This window comes from Kogia breviceps, chromosome 19 (genome assembly GCF_026419965.1).
Source record: "Kogia breviceps isolate mKogBre1 chromosome 19, mKogBre1 haplotype 1, whole genome shotgun sequence".
Taxonomy (NCBI): Eukaryota; Metazoa; Chordata; class Mammalia; order Artiodactyla; family Physeteridae; genus Kogia; species Kogia breviceps.
Window position 1 is genome coordinate 36,624,431 of NC_081328.1, and position 12,823 is coordinate 36,637,253.

Consider the following 12,823-nt stretch of genomic DNA (forward strand, 5'->3'; position numbering starts at 1 on the left):
CCCGCCTGTCAGACAGTCACAGGGGCAGGCACTCTGGGGAGACTCCTGGAAGACCCTCCTTTGAGGTTCCCTGGGCTAAACTCTTCCTCAGACAGAGCAGGTGTTCAAGGAAGGCCAGCTTTGTTGGTTCTGTGCTGTGAGCATGTTCTCTAAGCTCAATAGGCCTCAATTTCTTCATTGTAAAATGGGGATAATAGTGCTATCTGTCTGAATAGGGCTTTGAAGACTAAATGAGTTAAATGATTTTTAAGATAAGCTTACTTGTTTAGCATAACGTGTATTTCAATTTTTTTTAGAAAGTCAGTTGTTAACAACCATGAAAGGGCTTTGGAAGGCAATCTGCAAGCTTTAATTTTTTCTTCTCATGCCTTCAAACAAAATTTAAAAACTGTTTGAAATTAAACTCCAAAAATACTAGATATTTTATTTCCCAACAAGTTGTCTACAGAATTTCTTTTCATATGGCAATGGCTGAGAAAAGAATTCTTTCAAAGGTTTTGCAACTCAGATTCTTTCTGAGAGCACTTTTCTTGTTTACTTTCCATAGCCCCTTTGTTTATTGAAACCAGGGTATTCTTTGTTCCCCTGAATCTGTTTCAGTGTCCCTGCCATTCTGGGTGTCTCCATTCTGTGGTGTTGACCCCTGAGGGGGTTGGAATTTCCCAGCACAGAGTCTGATATTGCGATGAAACATAAGAGTGTGGGGCTCCCATTAGTCGCAGGCACTTGTGCGCAGAGTAGTACCAATTCCAGCTTGCCCAGGCTACTGTAGTTGCTTTTCTTTTAAAAGCATCATCCTCTTTTTTTCTGTTCCTGTACCCAACCTAAAATTTCAGAAGCAAGGAGCGTGGTTGGTAGGGTAGAGGGTTGGTGGGGGAGTAAGAGGTAGCTAAACCTGACTGTCCCGGCTTGAAGTAAATGGCAGGAGTGACAGGCTTATAAAATTTGATCCTAGCTGTTGCCTTCTGCTTACCAGCCTCTCAGGTGGAATTTGGTGGGGACCCCTCTGAACAGCCTTTCTGAGTCCTCACCTTCTGGGTACTCTAGATGCTAAACAAGTGTCTCCCATTCCCAATAGGGATACCTTAGATTCTTGCCCTTCACTGAGAGCCTTGGGCCTGGGATTGTCCACTTGGCTCCAAGCAAAGTCTGTAGCTCGGCATTTTTCATTGAGCTGTTCTGAAGAGCAAGACTCTTAGCTGTTAAGAGTGAAGCTGTGGGGGCTTGCAGCAGGGGAGCATAGATTCCCTTGAGTATGAAATATGGTAGTGGTGGTATGGAAATCAGCAGTCCTTTGTGGAGGGGAGCTTTTACACAGAACACATAGATGAACTGTAAAGAAGCCCCATTTCCCTTCCCTGGATTCTCTTCATAAGGAAAATTATAGTTAGCTGTATAGCGTCATCTGAATATTTCTCTCGGTTTTTGTTCTTAAAGGACTCCCACCAACTCCAGTCCAGCTGCTCTATCCAGTGTCCCGATTCAGCAATGTCAAATCCCTCCAGCACCTTTGCCGATTCCGAATCCGACAGCTCGTCCGGATAGATCACATCCCGGATCTCCCACTACCTAAGTACAATGGGGCCTTTAGAGGTGGGGCAGGAATGGAGGGTTAGTTACAGTGTTAGGGAGGCCTGCAAGCTGAGTGTACAGGCAGAGCCTGGCAACTCACAGGCGTTGTCCTTTCACTTCTCCTATGTCTTAGCACCTAACTTAGAAATGTCACATTACAGCCAGGAAGGAGGAAGGTGTGTGTGTGTGTATTGGCTTCCCTTCTGCAGACTCTGTGAAGGGCCGAGTGGAGGTGGTAAGAGGGAGGGAGACAAAACTATAATAAGTGAGAAAGTGGGAATTTTGTCAGGGCAACAAAGAGTCTTTGGTGTTGTCCCAACCATACAGGGACTGAAAAGAAGGGAATGTTGAATAAAGGTGGTCTGTCTTTTATAAGCTATGTATAACATTTTGTGTGTATCCCTCTTGTGTTATTCGTAGGCCTCTGATCTCTTATATCCGAAAGTTCTACTACTATGATCCTCAGGAAGAGGTATACCTGTCTCTAAAGGAAGCGCAGCTCATTTCCAAACAGAAGCAAGAGGTGTTGGAACCCTCCACGTAGCGAGGGGCCCCCTGCTGGTCACCACCAAGGGTATGCCACCACTCTGCCTCACTGTCCAGCCTAGTCTCCTCCTGGGCGGTTATCATGCACTGGGCTTCATCCCCCTTCCTCTCACCCCATGCGTATACCCTGATCCAGGCATCTGTCCAGAGAGTTGCCACATTTGATCATGGAGTCCCAGGGAGGCACATACCCCAATTGGGAGAAGAGCAGATAGACACAAGAGGCTTAAAGAGTATTTGCCAAGCAACAAGCTAGTTAATCACTGAATACATATAAAGAAAACACACAAGTGCAGCTAAGTGCGCAGCCTTCTCTCCTACTTTGGCTGATCGCCCTGATATTGCACAGATGACATATAAAGCAGGAAAGCGAAGGGGAAGAAAGCTTCATCAAAGGGAACGCAAAATGCCCTTAATTGTAATAGGCATGCACTTCAGTGACAGTTCCACTCTGTCCCATGGCTTGGAATATGGGGATGAGGGAAAAACAGCTTGCTCTTCTGTTTAGAATTCCATCTGGGCCACTGAAAAGTAAATTGTTGAAAAGAATAAATGAATTAGCTAAGGAATTCATTTATCTAAGAGGCTCTTCTCCCATTGCTACACTGAGTATTCATTTATTTTCCCATAAAGTATCTTGGAATACTGGTTTGCACATACGAATTCTAATTAGACTTCTTGGGAATTCCCTGGTGGTCCAGTGGTTAGGACTCCGCGCTTTCAGTGCCGAGGGCATGGGTTCGATCTCTGGTCAGGGAAGTAAGATCCCACATGCCTCAGGGCTCGGCCAAAGGAAAAAAAAAAAAAGACTCTTCTTAAATTGCACTAATGTGAACATTGAAAGGTAGACGGGAGTAGGGAACAAAATTACTAGAGAATGGTGATTTTGGTAGTGTGGGTTATGTGCAAGATCTCACATTTTAGTGACCTACTGCTGGGATGCAGAGACCACCCCCAACCCCTTTTACTGAGGAGTGTCCTTTTTTGAAAAAAAAAAAAATAATAATAATAAATAAATTAATTAATTAATTAATTTGGCAGTGTTAGGCCTTAGTTGTGGCACGCGAGATCTTTTGTTGCGGCGCTTGGGCTTCTCTCTAGTTGTGGTGCATGGGCTTCTCTCTAATTGCAGCGCGCCAGCTCTCTAGTTATAGTGCACAGGCTTAGTTTCCCCGCGGCATGTGGGATCTTAGTTCCCCGACCAGGGATCGAACCTGCGTCCCCTGCATTGGAAGGTAGATTCTTAACCACTGGACCACCAGGGAAGTCCCGAGTGTCCTTTTTTAAAAAAAATTTATTTATTTTATTTATTTATTTTTGGCTGTGTTGGGTCTTTGTTGCTGTGCGCGGGCTTTCTCTAGTTGCGGTGAGCGGGAGCTACTCTTCGTTGCAGTGTGGAGGCTTCTCATTGTTGTGGCTTCTCGTTGTGGAGCACGGGCTCTAGGCACGCGGGCTTCAGTAGCTGCGGCATGCAGGCTCAGTAGTTGTGGCACATGGGCTTAGTTGCTCCGCGTCATGTGGGATCTTCCCGGACCAGTGCTTGAACCCGTGTCCCCTGCATTGGCAGGCCGATTCTTAACCACTGTGCCACCAGGGAAAACCCTGAGTGTCCTTTTTAAGCACTGAATTATTCTGCTTCTTTTCTAACCTCTGTTCTCAATCCCATCCCCCATACAAAACAAACTAAGGGGAATAACCCACAGGAGTGACAGCCTTAGAGTAAAAAGGGGGCTTTAATTCTCCCCACCCTCTCAGTTCTCTTCATAATGGGAGAAAATGACAACTGGTGTTTTTGTCCTATGGGCTTTTTTGTGGCTCAGGTGAACCCGGCTGTGTGTCTGCTCTTGGCTCTGGTGGTCCCTGATACTGTGCTACTGTGGGGGAGAGCATGTGAACCAGGTTTAGCAAGGGGAGAAGGAATGAGGAAGAGAGATCAAGAAATGGTATCTCCAGGAGGCTGTGGAGTTTTAACTTAAAGGATCCTGGGCTGGATGTACAGTTTCTTTGTCATGTCTTCAGTTACAGGCATACCTTGGAGGTACCTTGGGTTCATTTCCAGACCACTGCAAGAGAGCAAATATCACAATAAAGCAAGTCACATGATTTTTTTGGTTTCCCAGAGCATATAAAAGTTTTATCTATACTATACTGTAGTCTGTTAAGTGTGCACTAGCATTATGTCTAAAAAAATCTACATAACTTAATTTAAAAATATTTTATTGCTAAAAAATGCTAACCATCATCTGATGATGTGGGATTGCCACAAACCTTCAATTTGTAAAAATGCAATATCTGTGAAGTGCAGTGAAGCAAAACAAGTTAAACAAGATGTGCCCTGTATCGGTGAGCTGTATGCCCTTGGAAGTGTCTCCTAAAACATCTTAGTGCTCTAATGTCTAGGAGGGTTTCTCTGCTTGGTGACTTTGCATTGATTAGGGTGGGGAACTAGGGGGGTCCACCTACCCAACTGTGCTGTTGAGGAGTAATTGGGACCCTTCAGTTAGAGCACCGTTTCTGTGGGTGCTGTGCCTTAGGAGGGGCCCCCACGAACACAGGCACATTCAGAGAAAGGTTCAGGATGGTCGGGGGCTTCACACTTTATCGTGTGGGGAATAAATGATTATCATGGACCAGAGAAGTTTTAGGGTACGAGGGGCTTGGTGGCCAAAAGAAGTATTTGATGGATTTTCCTAAGGAAGAGTGATTAAACTTATTCTGTGTGGTTCCAGGGGGCAGGACCACAGAATAAGTTTTAAACAGATTTCAGTCCAACTTTAGAAGAAGCTTTTTAACAGATGCAAATATGGAATGGTTTTCTACCGGAGTTAGTGAGCTCCCCATCATTTGTTTATTCATTCAGCAGACATCTATAAGGTGGCCAGCGTGAATTGGGAAGAGGGTGCTGAGCAGGATAGTCAAGGCCCTGTTCTCACAGAGCTGCAGTTCTTGTAGGGAGAGACAGACAGCAAGCAACAAGTAAGTAAGTGAATAGGTTAATTTCAGTTGACTGTACATGTTATGAGGAAAATAAAACTGGGTGAAGTTTAGTGGTTAATGGTAGCATACTACTCAAGTTTGAATGATCAGGGAAGGCTCCTGTGAGGACGTGACGTTTCAGCTGAGATTTGAATATCAAGGAGTTAACTGTGAGAGGATCTTGGAAGCAGGCATTCTAGGCAGGGGATCCTATAAGTACAAAGGCCCTGATATGATCAGGTATAGGCTGGGGCTAGCCATTTGCCACAAGTGTTGGGGGCAGTCATGTATTGGCAAAGGATTGCACTGAACTCCCGGGACCTCTTTTTGCTGTGACACTGGGATTGTTGCTTGTAGCAAAGAATAAGCATCATGCTGTACTTGCTCCTAGGACCCCTTGAAAAAGGGAAGTAACACTTCCCAAGGGAAAGGCCTTTCAGGTGTGAAATTCGGCCATTATGATTTCTTGTTGGTCAGGCTGGTTTTAATTTCAGAGTTCCAAGTGGGCCACTTGGTCTGTGTGTGCTCTTACCTAGAGAATTTTTTGCCAGGATACTTGGAGTTAGGGCACAGAGTAACAGCTGGAACAGTGCCCTTCTTAAATCAGAAGGTAGAAGCTGCACTGGCCTTTGTGATTATATGTCAGCCCTCTTCAATAGCCAGAAGCCACAGGGCCTACAGCTGTTTCTAGCTTGGCTCACCAGGGCTTACTTCAGGGACTCAGTTCTTTTTCTAGTGCCTAGAGCAGGTGGGCCTTAGGGAAGAATTGCGGGGGGAAGTGTGTGGAAAATGAAGGGAAACGGGAAAGAGAGAAGGGAGGCAGTGTATAGGACATCTTTATTAGTCATTTTAGGGCCTTTTTTTGGCGACCAGGTTGTAGGCTGCTCAGGTCCCCGTGACAAAGGCCACTGCTGCATCCCCAGCCAGCTGCAGTGTTTGTGGAAGCACTTGGCTCTCCAGGCCCCTTTCTCCCTTTGAGCTGTACTTCTCCACCTCCAGAGGCTGTTCTTTCACTCCATTTTGGTTCCACTCTGTTGAGCCACTCTTAATTATTCCCCTTTTTTACCTAGGCATTTGGTTGCCAAGCTCCAGTTTCAAAGAACGAAATGAAGCTACCATGAAAAGAGGAGTGAAGAAAACAAGAGGAATAGGAAGGGTTGGGATCCTCTGTGCAAAGACTTTGGTTCCCCTCGCCGCCCTGGGGCTTGGATGAAGCACAAGACCAGACTCTCTGAGTGGGGCTCCACCTTCTCACATCCAGCCCTGTGCTACTGGAACTGGGTGAACTCCTTGGAAAACTGGAAGAAGTCTCAACACTGTTCCTTTTTCAGAAGTTTTGTTCTGGATATTTGCATTTCTCAGTATGGAAAACTCACCCTAAAGGCAGCTGGGATTTGTGTGCATTGGATTGGAAGTGGTGCCAAGGGTGAGCAGACCCAAAGGAGAGGAGGGGAGGAGAGGGGATTGCCAGTGAGCGTCATTCAGGTGGTGCCAAAGGCAGAATTCGAGTCTCCACCATTGACCTTGAAGAAGGGAAAAGGAGTCAGAAGTGCAAATCAAGTCGGGAGTTTCTGAGGGTTGAGAATCTGCTTCTCTGTAGGCATGGGTAGCTTCAGCAGGAGCAGGGAAGAGAGGAGGGTGGTTAGTCTCTAATAGATGATGACTGGACAGAACTGGCACATAGCTCTGCCGGGGGAAGTAGTGACTCCTCGCATACTTTGCTTTTAAGGTTTAGGAACCTGATTTCAGAATCACCTCTCATAGCAGCTGTGTTCGTTTTATTTTACTGAATTCCTAAGTTCTGTGACCTCAAGTTAGCCCTATTCTTCCTCTACCCTCAACCCATTCCCTCGAGATAACTGTACCTTTCACTCTGGTCATGGTAACATCATTCCTATTGCTTCCGCCGGCTGTCGAGGCAATAGTTTTTCTCATCACCTGAACAGTTCAGAGCTCCAGTCCCAGGCTGCTGAAGTTAATGGAGCGTGCCTCCAGATTCTTAATGGCAAACCATACCCATGACTTAGTCAGTGTTCTTTACCTCCACATGTCTGTCATCTAGTGAGAGGGAATGTGGAGGAAGGTGAGAAACGAAGCTATTGTGCTCTTCCTAGAGGAAGCTCCCTAGTGTCTCAGCCTTAATGGCATGCCTGACATCAATGAGGAGGGAGGAGAGAATTACAGCTCATCTTCTTAGGTTGTCTGGAGCAGGAGGTAGCAAGGGCTTCTTTATTTTCCTGAGTTCTTTCTGGCAACCCAAACATTTTCCTGAGTTAGATCCTGTTTGCCCTCCTTTCATTGGGACGTCTGTCAGATACTGATTTGAGAGTTGCCTGTTTTCCAGATGGAAGTGGAGGAAGAGGGAGAAAAACTCCAGTGATTTTCTGAACTTGGCTATTGTCAAATCATATAACATTATGGGTTTGCTTTTCTATAGTTACTCTGAGGAGAGGTTTGCTATTAAGATGTGAAAATTGAGCTGTTTGATCTTTATTACTCTTTTGCAGTAAGTATTCCAACAGACTGCCTCTTTTGGTTCCCCTATGCTTATATCTGCCTCATCGCATGAGATAAATAATATTGTCAGGTTTATGGTTTCCTGATCGTTTGGGGTGAGGCCCCAGTGTCTTGTAATTTATAGGACTGCCTCATTTGGGAGCATTGGCCTTCTGCCTTACGTCCTGCATGGAATGACCATTCTTCCTCCTTGTAACTGAATAGGGAGGAAACTTGCATTGTCACCTGGCTGTGAAGAGGAGGTGACCCACAAAATGAGCTTTGTAACATAAACACAGCCCACCCACCTTTGATTTGTGGTGTGGTACCTCTTCTCTCTTTGGCTGCCGTGGTAGTATTACCAACCAGTTAAGGTTGTGATCCCGGGAATTGGCTTAACCTATAGGTCTTGCCTCTCGAAGGTACAAATTAACTTGCCATCTTGCAGAAAGTGCCACCCAACTGTAGAGCCTGCTGTCTGGAATCCATTGAGATCCTCGAGTGGCTGTTGTGCGGCTACGTGGGATTTTTTTTTTTTTTTAACTACTTTTTAGTGTTCATTTGCCTGATTCTGGGCTAGCTACTGTGGAAAACACAGGAGGCGGAAGACATATTATCTGGCCTAAGGGAGCTTTTAGGTGGCGGCCACACATGAAGCATTTGGAGAATGACTCAGCATGGCAGAGAGAATCAAGGGCTGTCTTTAAAGAAATTCAGAGTGGGTAAGATCAGTGTAGATCAGATGGTCTAGGAAAGCTCTGGTGCTGTGAGACTTTGGTTTTTAGGTGAGGGCAGGGCAGTGAGATGAGAAACACAAGAACAGGAGCACAGAAGCAGAATCTGCAGGGTGTGTACTGAGCAGTACACAGTCCCAAGTTAGAGCAGGCATCAAAGAATCCTTTTTCTGTGCTGTGGTCTAGACCGAAACTTCCTAGTCATCAGGCAGGTCTGAATGCTGAGGGGTTATGATGGCGAGGTGGAGCCCAAAGCCAGAAGTCAGCCAGGTTCCTGCCTGTGGCCAGGGACCTCACTGCTCTCGGCACAGCCTGAGTGAGGAAGGTAGAGCCCCTGGACCCCTTGTGGTACCAGGGGTTTCCAGTGGAGAACCCATACTCTCAGGTACAAAACCAAACCAGCTGAGGAGGCGTGACCCACCCTCACCACCATCCTTGCTCCTCCCGGGAAGGGTAGTGTTTACTGTGTCCGTGATCTGTCTGTGCATTAGTCACAGCCCAGGCCGTAGCCTGGTCCTTCCTCAGTAGAGTGGACTATAAGACAGAGTTGTGCAGGAGGAAACAGGCTTCATCAGGAGGTGAGGAGGAAGGGCACCAGCCTGGTCAGAGTAAACAGGGAGGGACAGGGGCAGTGGGGCAGCTGGCCTTCGCCAGCAGCTCTTCTTCACCTCTCCTGCCTGCGGCCCCTTGCCTCCCTGCCGATTCTGTGTAGTGCTAATTGAAATGCAGTCTACAGAGGGAACTCATTGCTTTTTGGTCATTGTATTTTCAAGTCACAAACTGGAAAAGGTTCTCACTTCTAGGGACCCGTCATTGGTTTCTAAGTTGTGGATGGGTGATGTCAATACCCTCAGGCCCTGCCTGTGTAACTCTCGCTTGTTTATGACTGATCTACTGTAACCTTCCTCAGGACAGGCGTGAACCACTGTGAGTTAGTGACAGCTACTGCTACAGCTTGCTATTACTTGAAATTAGTGTACTCTGGTTGCAGGGTGTAAGGCTGTGGGGGCTCTGCTGCGGGGACTAGAAAAATGGGTGACGAATAGGAGTTCGGGACAGTTGGCGATGACCTTGGCCTGGTTGCCTGCCTATGCCTAGGTGCAGTGAGTGTGAAACCCTGGAAGGCCAGCCCTGGGCGGCAGCACCCAGCCTCCTGAGCTGGGGGGGGAGGTGTGGTGGGGAGTTTGCTGCCGTGGTTTCTCCTCCTCCTCCTCCTTTCCTACTTGTCACCTGAGCTGATTACGCAGACCCCTTATTAAGGCTGGGAGAGATGTGGAGATAGCGGCAAGCCCCCTACAGTGCACATCCAGGAAGCACTGGCAACTGGGAGGGTGGTTAGTGTTCTCAGATCCGGGGTGAGAGACGGGAGTAAAGCCGGATGCCCTGGGTGCCAGCCTTTTCAGCCCTCACCCTGGGCCCTGGAAGACTGGAAGAGCACAGCCTGCTTGAAGCCCTTGGCCCTGGCAGGAAATGGGGATAGGAGAAACTTGTCCCCTAGGTTAGATTCCCCCCTGCCCTTCTGCCTCTCCCTTGGCTTTGAGCCCTGAAGTTGGAGGCCTAGGCACTGGCATATATAGCTCTGTGGCTGCTGGAAGGAGGTCTGAAAGTCATATTGTGTGTGTGTGTGTGTGTGTGTGTGTGTGTGTGTGTGTTTTCATTTGCAAAAGTTTTGCCACCATTGGGGGTGTTGAGAGCATCTCCACTGGGGGGAGACCTGCCATTTGTTGTCCACTTTTAAGAGAATGACGTGCCCCCTGTCCCTAAGGGAGGAGCTTTTGAGTTAGACATTTTCCCTATGGGAATCCTCTTGGTTTGGTTCATGGGAAAGGGGGAAATGGATAAATGATTTTTATCTCTAATTGTCAACACAGCTGTTCTTACACTGAATTTGTGCTATTGCATACATGTAGCCATCTTTCTTTTCACTGCAGCAGTGTTTATCAGTAGTTCAAAATGATTTATTTGCTCCTGGGGAGTAAAACCTTTTTTATTAAAAAAGAAGAAAAAAAAAAAAAGAAAGAAAAATCGTGACCCCCCTCCCTCCATGGTAGCTATAGGATTATTGGGCCACAAAGCTCAAGAAAGCAGAGTCAAGTCTGCTAGTCCCCGTGATCTATCCTCTTTTGACATTGGAGTCTTCATGCTCAGCACAAAATGACAGGAGGCCTTGAAAAGATAGCGAAGCCTTGGGAGGTGTGAGATGGGGGTTGGAGCATAGAGACAGAGGCACTGGGGACTCAGATGCTGCAGTTATAAAAAGAGTAAGGAATTGTATTTAAATTATTGATTCTCTAATCTGCCAGGGAAAGACCTTTCCTTACATACAGATTCCATATTGTCTTTGTCCTTTTCATGCTTCTTGACCTTCCTGGTAGGTGCCCCCAGTTTCTTCCTGTTTCCCGTCCTGTCCTCTCTGCCCCTTCTCTCATTCCTTCCCACTCCCATCCACCTCCCAGGAAGCCAGTCCTGCATGCTGAGTCTGTGACATGCCTTCACGCCCATTTCATCTCCTTAGAGGGTACCTGGAATTGCTCCCTCCCCCTCCCACTCCCTCTTCCAAAATGCTGAGAGGGGCAGGCAAAAAGCAGCCAGTCATGGCAGCGGAAGACCTGAATGTCTGCTCGCAGCTGGACTGCAATCTAGTTGCTCCTGGAGATGGAGTGTAAGGTGAACTTAGGACATGCTTGATCAGAACCCAGGAGATCAAAAACCCGCACAGCCCCGCTCCGAGCTTTGTCCTAAGCTCCCTACTCAGCTCAGGTGGAGCAGGAAGGCTGGTCTGACTACTCCATCTCTGGTGCTCCCTTGAACAGGGACCTGCCCCTCACTGTTAGGCCCAGAACCTTTTCCAAGAAGCGTAATCCAGGCACCGCTCCGTGGGCAGGCTGCTTGTTGGAAGGCCCAAACTGGTGCTGCCCGTGCCACAGCCACTGCTGTACAGTTTTTGGTGGTTTTTAAGAAACTCAGTGAAGAGGGGTGTCGTTCTGGGCTCGGGGTGGTTGCGAGTTCTTCACCAGAAGGGGGGCCACATCGCCCCTGCAACCACTTCCGTCCTCTTCAGCCACGCCACCCTCCTCCCAGCCAAAGCGTGGCCTGGCTTTTGTCTTCCCACTTAGTTTTTCTCCTTTCCTCTACCTTTTTGTGCTTAATTTATTAAAATAGTTGCTGTATAATTTATTTTCATAAACTATAAAAAATTACTAAATGGTTAAAATAGACTTGCAGGCCAATCTTAAATGGGGTGGGAGGGTCTGAGGGTGGGTTGGGGAAAGGGAAAGATGTTTTGATATAAACAAAACAAATGCACTTTGGGTGTGTTTTGGTATTTTTCTGGGGATAGATGGGAGGGTGTTGGGATGTCCCTGTAGATTAGTTCCAGAATGGGGTGTCTGTATATACTGTATTCATAGGCATGTTTGACTCTTGTAAAGGGACATTAGTAGCTGCTGCAGGTCCTGTTTGGAAACCCCATGTATAATTCCCGGTTTTTTGTAAGTGTCAGTGCGGGAGACATTTGACTTTTGTGTTTGTATCTCCTTTTTATGATTGCTGTACTGACCACTGTCTTTTTGCGGAAGGGGTGAAAAGAGATTTGAAATAAAAATGTTTAGAAATTCTTTCATGTTATTTGGGTTATTGTTTTTTAATCCCTCTCTCATCTCATATGACTCCTCACACCATCACCACCCACTTAGGGTCAGATGACCCACCCCTGGCAATCCCTGTGATGTCAGCTAAGCAGAGCACATCCAGAATTGGTCTTGTCACAATTAGAAATGTTGAAAAATTCCTGAGGCTGATAGCCATTGCTCAGAGCTGCTTTCTCCTTCCCCAGGAAATGCAGGAGAATTCCAGAGAGCTGTCTGGGCCCTTTTTGCTCTACTTTGGGAGAGTTCCTATTTTACCATAGTAGTCATTCCTAGTATATACCTAGACTGGCAGTCAAGGTTTTTCATAAGTTTGACCTGTGTCCCTCCTGCCTTTCTAGCCCATTTCCTCCTGAGCTGTCCTCTTTGGAGAGGAAAGGACCAGAAATGTTTCTCTGATTGTGTGTACTTGGAGCTGCTCGAATCTTCCCTCTTCACTTTCCCACCCAGTCCCTCTCCAAGTTCCCCACTTAGAGGACCAATGTACCACCTTGGCACATTTTGGAGAATTTTTGGCAGCTTTTCTGCATCCTCAGAGTAGAAAGCATGCTGAGTGAGATGAAACCCTAGTTCTCAGCAGTTGCATTTTCTTAGGACTGATTAGAGGTGCCCCAGGAGGGAGTTTCGGAATCCCCACTTGTGCTATTCAGCTCATTCCCAAGTCACAGGTCCACATTAGGATGAAACAGTGTCTTATCAATTCTGATAGCCATTCTATGAAGGCATGAACTCCTGATTAAAGTTCTCTTCCCTCTTGGAAGAAAAAATGCTCCAAGCCGTGAAGTGTGAAGAACATTACAAAGGAAAATGCTTGACTCGGAATCAGCAATTCAAATGCTCTAATGTCCCCTG

The 12,823-nt window shown here is 46.9% G+C and overlaps 1 protein-coding gene across 6 annotated transcripts in view; it reads left to right on the plus strand.

Moving 5' to 3' along the window:
* SOCS7 (suppressor of cytokine signaling 7) overlaps positions 1–11,941 on the plus strand; it is a 34,067-nt gene extending 22,126 nt beyond the window's left edge. For all 6 annotated transcript variants that reach the window (XM_067020818.1, XM_067020819.1, XM_067020820.1 and 3 more), the window contains 3 exons: positions 1,438–1,573; positions 1,993–2,146; positions 6,165–11,941. In XM_067020818.1, the coding sequence (XP_066876919.1) occupies positions 1,438–1,573; positions 1,993–2,116 (260 nt within the window). In that variant the 3' untranslated portion in view covers positions 2,117–2,146; positions 6,165–11,941. The remainder of the gene's footprint in view (positions 1–1,437; positions 1,574–1,992; positions 2,147–6,164) is intronic.
* The last annotated feature ends 882 nt before the right edge of the window (positions 11,942–12,823 follow it).